General features: G+C 35.1%; 1 protein-coding gene and 1 pseudogene across 1 annotated transcript in view; one reads left to right on the forward strand and one right to left on the reverse strand.

Annotated features, from left to right (window-relative positions):
• Positions 1-6,689, reverse strand: part of Naa35 (N(alpha)-acetyltransferase 35, NatC auxiliary subunit) — a 96,666-nt gene that overhangs the window by 78,420 nt on the left and 11,557 nt on the right. The window contains exons 3-5 of the mRNA XM_023699172.1: positions 4,493-4,526; positions 1,563-1,677; positions 666-740 (exon numbers count right to left, since the gene is read on the reverse strand). Coding sequence (XP_023554940.1) covers positions 666-740; positions 1,563-1,677; positions 4,493-4,526 — 224 coding nt within the window. The remainder of the gene's footprint in view (positions 1-665; positions 741-1,562; positions 1,678-4,492; positions 4,527-6,689) is intronic.
• On the forward strand, positions 6,294-6,687 carry LOC105743263 (annotated as a pseudogene).

A 6,689-nucleotide genomic window follows, 5' to 3' on the forward strand; every position in this document is an offset into this window, starting at 1 on the left:
AAAAAAAAAAAAAAAAAGGAAAGAAAGAAAATACAGGTAGCTACAGATATCAACCTAAGTGGAAAGAATTAGGCATATAAAACAACTAAGGTGTACTTCTAACACACTTGGCAATCAATCCTTGCTGAATGAATAAATGAGTAAATGCTATGCATTTCTAATGATAATAATTTAACATCAAAAAGGATGGCGAGATGGAGGGGCAATACAAGTGAAAATTTTCCACAATTAAACAATACTGCCTAAAGGAGACATATATCCAGCAAAGATAAATCATTAAAATATTTTCTTCACAGAAGATCTTCTGTTTACCACAAGTTATCCTAGACTAGTAGAAAAGAATTTTTTCCAGGCCAATCCAAATCTGTGTTTGTTTCAATAATTCTTATCTTATGGAACTCACAATAAGATTTATTTCTCTGGGTTACTGGAAAACAAAAAGGATACACTGGGTATTTGCCCAGAAAATGAGAGCCATAGAAGCACCCAGATGAAAGATGAAGTGCTATTTTCTGTGGTATGAACTGGCCTGACAATCGTGTATACATATCACTAGACTGAACATTATACATAGTGTGTGTTCACCACTGGTGTGTATTTTAGATTTAAAGAGTCAGGTAAGTCATAGACTTTTAATGAACCAACAATCTTATTTTAATTCTTACCAAACAGCAAAAACATGTATCCATTATCCCTATCAATTCGGGCAAGGTGAGATCTTTAATTTTAATGGTGCCATCCTAAAAAAGGAGAGGAAATGTGATATTTAAGCAGAAATTTAGATTTATGGTTACTATATATAGTATCATTTTAGGTTTCAAAACTTAGTTATGTAAAAAGCAACTGTAAGAAAATTCTGCCCTATCGTTAATAAAATCAAGAATGCTAAGTTGATGCTGTATTCTTAAAAATATTATTTTTAATTGACAAACAGTTATAGAGAAAATATAGTGAGACCTTATACCAAAAAAAGAATCAAAAAAGAAATGAAAAAACAAAATCAAGAAATATTTTAACAGCACAGTTCAAGTTAGTTCAAGAATTAACAAATGAGTACTTTAATAACTTAAAACTACTTACAAAAAAAAAATGCACTTTTCTGAAATTGATTAACTATACTACTTGTAAATTTTGCCTGTAATATCTATTTGCCAGTCAATATGGTCATAAAACATGTACAATTAAACTTTGTGGCAATGGCAAATTTCTAAATCACTTCTCATTGAGTAAATTATAAATGCATAACCATAACCATTTGCTCAGTATATTAATACATCACATGCAATCTCTATGCCAGTTACCTTGGTTTGAATACTCAAAATGCTTTCAAAAATTGATTTTAAAATATACCAACATGCAAATTTAAAATGACTTTATAGTGAAAACTTCAAGTAACTCATTTCCAGATTTCAATACATGGATAACTTAAAAGGCCATATCTAATTTTTGTTTATATATTTGAGTTCTTCTAAAAAATATACTTTCAATTAATATATTGATTTATTAAGCATGTTTTAACACATAAAAGGTCACAGAAAACAAAAAATTATAATGGTGACTACCTTAATAGCTTGTTCAAAATTGAGAACTTTTCGATTAACTTGGTTTCCAATCATGCCAGCATCCATCTTGGGATCCATCATCTCAATAGCAGACATGGCTTCAAAAAGACCAAAGCTGTAAATAAATTAAATCCAAAAAATTATTGCTGAACCTAAATCCCCACAACAGTACAGAAATTATCAGTAACTTTAACTTCAGTATTATATATAGTCTAACCTGCTAGCAGTTCCATCTCAATTAACCAACAATGAATGCAAAAATTTTTTCATGTATTCACTCAAGTAATTTTACAGGCACTATGAGAAAGAAAAAAAATTAAATATTTTTATACTTGCTTCAAAAACACTGTGCATTAAAATCAGACAGGGTGGCACAAGCCAGTAAGCCCAAAATCTGGGAGTCTGAAGCAAGAGGATCATAAATTCAAGCCCACCTTGAGCTACACAGTAAGTTCAAAGCCAATCTGAACTACAAGACCCTATCTCAAAAAAGGCTATACATTAGAAACTTTTGAGAAAAAAAGAGGAACACCTAACAAATTTCATTTTGCCTTCCATAATTTCCTGTAATATTCAGAAAGTTGTATTTGGAATAATCATTATAGCAGGTACTGTTTTTCATTTACTTTGTTTCTTAAAAAAGAATTAATCTGACACCTTTAACTTACAATGCCCAAAATTTTGGCAAATATATAATGAAAAAAAGTCAGGCAAGATGACACACACCTGCAATACTATCACTTAAAATGCTGAGGTAGGAGGATCACCATGAATGCAAGGCCAACCTGGTCCACATCAGTTAAGTTCAAATCAAGCTTATACTACAAAGCATGACCTTGCCTCAAAAACAAACCTAGAAATCTCAAAACTCTGGTATTTGTGATTAATTCATCTCAGAAGTGGATAATTGTGACATACTACAAACTAATTAGTAAGTACGGCATTAACCAAGATAAACTTCAAAAAATGAGAGAACACAAAGAAAGCCTGAGCAACCTGTGGATCAAACTACTGATTTCCTATTAAGTCATTATACTACCGAGAAAATAAAAACATCTAACCCATCATGTTAAGTAATTTCTTTCAGATAAAAAGCAGCAGTCAGACATTAAAAGAAGCTTTAAAACAGACTCTTTCCTGCAGTCTCTCTACAATTTTTGTTTCAATCTAAGATGGTCTGACAATATAATCACATAACACCATTATTATAAATAATTCTTATCTACAAATTTGATGAATGTTAATCAAACTCAAATAGCATTTTTCAAAGTGCTTCTACAAGAGAAAATATGCACAAATTAAAAGAGTAATGTGTCAACAATACTGTCACCAAATACCACACAATACTATAAAGCAACAATAATTAAAGCATGGGAGGATGTGTTATGTACAAGTGCCTACTCCACATAAGGAATTTAAATACTATGTACAACAAACATGTACTAATAAAAAGTAACTTTTCTTTTTTAATAAGTACATCTGCCATAAATAATGATCATAATCATGGAGATTTGTACTTGTATGTAATGTATCTTTTTTGCCCTATTCCCCTTCCCTCTCCGCTCAATCCTTCTCCCCATTACCAAAGCTTTTCTCAATTTTTCACTCCTTTCTCTTTTTATTAAAGTCTCTTTTTCTTTCCTTCTTCCTTGTCCTCAGTCTCGGTTAAACAAGTTTTTCCTAACTTCCCAAAGTCTTATCTTCCATTTTGCTCTGTATCTACCCTTTGGATTTCTCATGAAAGAGAAATGTGGTATTTAAGCTTGTGTGTCTGATCGATTTCACTTAAGGTTATGGTTTTGAGATGCATGCATTTATCTCAAAAAGTTTATCATTCTTTATGGTAGAACAGTATTCCCTTGTACGTAAATACATTTTCTTTATCCCTTCATTCACTGATGGACATATGGGCTGTTCCCAAATGGCTAAGCATCCAGAAAAAAATAAATCTTCGACTCATACAATTTGAAAAAATAAACTCCAGGTAGATTAAAATTCTAAAAGTGAAACAAGTAAATTAAAAACTACTCTTCAATAATGTGTAAGGCTATTAAAAAAAAAAGAGCTGGTAACAGCAACTGTGGAAATACTTTAAATTCTTAAAATGAATAAGCAATGTCAAATATCCCACCTGGAAATTTGTTAGTAGTTAAAAATCTGTGGTCCCATACCAGACTTACTAAATACAGAACTCTAGAGGTGCAACCCAGTAATGTGTACCCTAAAATTTGAGAAGGACTGAATTTCAGGTCCTGTACCCCTAAAAGGTATACAATCTTCTGCATTATTTCAAAATTTCACATTCTTAACTTTGCAATGCACACTGTCCACAGTAGTACAGAAACTGACACTTCCTACGAGAGTATAAATGTAGTTAAGCATTTCCTTTTATTTTACTTATTTCGAAGGGTACTGAGGATAAAACTTAAGGTCCTCCCACTGAGATAAGTCCACATTCCTTCTCTATATTTTATTTTGACCCAGATCTCACTAAGTCATTATGTTGCCCACGATGGGCTCAGAACTTGAGATGCTCCTAGCTCAGCCTCCCAGAGCGCTCAGACAGATTACATTCATGTGCTACCATACCTGGCCAGTTTCTTTCACAGAATTTTGTATTTCCAGGGATTCTCATTAGAGAAATTTAGGCACCTATCATATACAGCATACAACTGATCTTTGCTTCAAGAAATTTCATATGCAGTACATCCATCCTCCATAAGTCACAGTTCTTTTTCACGAATAGGGTCAGGTGCCTCAAAATAGCCCATCAGAGTTAAAAATAGGTTCAGAATTCCATTTTTACAGTTTTGAAATACAAAAACTGTAAAAATACAGTTTACCCAGACTTCAAGGAATATTATCTCACATGAGGGAAAAAATATTAAACCATTGTACTACACTATTTCAAAGAATACTTATATACTTACAGCTTATCATGAAGCAGTTCTCCCAGCTTTAATTCTAAAAGAAACAGAGATAATCATTTGAATATATTTATATCAAAACTTTCAGGTTCAAACAGGAATTTTTAAATACATAAACAGCTGGAGAAATGTGTATTACTATTAAAATTAAGAAAGTTACATCTAATCAATAATTAATATGCTTTTTATAGACTACCTAAATATTAAGAATACTAGGGCCGGGGAGATGGCTCAATGGAATAGCGCTTCCCTGGCAAGCACAAGGACATGAGTTCAATCCCTACAGGGGCGGGGGAGATGGCTCAGTGGAATAAGCCCGCCCTTCCCCGGCAAGCGCAAGGGCCTGAGTTCAATCCCTGGTTCCACCAAAAAAAAAAAAAAGAATACTATAAACCAGTAGTAGTGAACCTGTGGCACACATTTTTAAGACAAGAGATGTTAATGTAGAATTGGGGTGTGTTTTGCTTTGTTTTTTTTGATACACTGCCTATGCAGTGCAGGCTGGCCTGAAATATCCTCTTGCCTCCCCCTCATGAGTGCTGGGATTTCAGAGGTGTGCCACCACACCTGGCTAGTTTTTGTTTTGTTTTTTTCTTCCTTTCCTAAACTAAAACCTCAGTATTCACATTCATTCCCAAGCCAATGTAATTGGGGCCTAGGACCAACACAGTGGTGTTAAAGTATTCCATGTGATTTTGAGGTGGGAACCACTACTACAATATTAAATAACTTAAATATTAGTGGTCAAATCCTATGGAAAGTATAAAGAAAGTTTCTAAAACTCCACCCAATTCTCCTAGGTAATTATAAATTAAATAATTGATGACAGTTCTAGGTACCAAAGTGAATGAGAAACAAATGTAACAATGGGGCCAGCCAGATAGCTCAGCACACTAAAGTGCTTGCTTAGGCCGGTGCAAGGACCAGGATTCGAGCCAAGGCGTGACACGCTGGCCTTGTCCCAGGGGCATGATGAGACATGACTGAGACTGGGTGTAGTGGAGCCTGCCTGTAATCCTAGCACTTGGGAGGCTGAAAACATGAGGATAACTATGCGTCAGAGCTGAGTAGTGAGACCCTGTACTAAACACATTTTTTTAAAAAGACAATAAAGGCTAACAAAGTATAGATTAATAAGCCAGCAATTATCGAAGAGTGGTTTAGAAAATCAAAATATATCACATATTTTGATCACATCAATACTGTTACGGTTTGTGTCTAGATGTTCCCCCAAAGCCTCATGCTGTCATGGGGTAGGCTTTTAGAGTTTGTGATTAATTCACAATTCAATGCTGAGTGCCACACCTGCCCTAAGGCATTGTATAAGAGCAGGAAAGAGGCTTGCTCTCTGCTGATGCTCCTCCCTTTTTGCTCTTGCTGTTCTGCTGTTTTCTGAGCCATGAACTGCTGCCCTCTGTCATGTGCCAATCTGCCTTGGAGCCAGCTGATTATGGACTGAAACCTCCACAAACTGTGAGCTACATAAACCTTCCCTTCCTTAATTCTGGGTTTCAGGTATTTTGTCCCAGCAAGCAAACAAAAGTAACCAGCAATAAAAGCAATCAAGACAAATACTAAAATGTTATTTTTCACTGTGTTAACATTAACATGGATGATGTAAAAGCAAAGGAAGAAAGGGAGAAAAACCAAACCAGCAGTGACAGACAAAACTGCCGCATTTTCAGCACCAATCAAGACAGTGGCCTGAAGCTACCCATAGAGTACTTTTCACTTCCATGTTCTTCCAGCTAAAAAAAGACAACAGTTTTTTTCATCTTTCTTAAGAATGTCTTTGAGAGTGTTTGGTTTCTTCGCGGCTGACCAAGATGAACCGATTCTTTGGGAAAGCGAAACCCAAAGCTCCGCCGCCCAGCCTGACTGACTGCATTGGCACGGTGGACAGCAGGGCAGAATCTATTGATAAGAAAATTTCCCGGCTGGACGCTGAGCTAGTGAAGTACAAGGATCAAATCAAGAAGATGAGAGAGGGTCCTGCAAAGAATATGGTCAAGCAGAAAGCCTTACGAGTTTTAAAACAAAAACGGATGTATGAACAGCAGCGGGACAACCTTGCCCAACAGTCCTTTAACATGGAACAAGCCAACTATACCATCCAGTCACTGAAGGACACCAAGACCACGGTGGATGCTATGAAACAGGGAGTAAAGGAAATGAAGAAAGCATACAAGGAAGTGAAAAT

Source organism: Octodon degus, unplaced genomic scaffold (assembly GCF_000260255.1).
Source record: "Octodon degus isolate 3935 unplaced genomic scaffold, OctDeg1.0 scaffold00111, whole genome shotgun sequence".
In the NCBI taxonomy this organism is placed as follows: Eukaryota; Metazoa; Chordata; class Mammalia; order Rodentia; family Octodontidae; genus Octodon; species Octodon degus.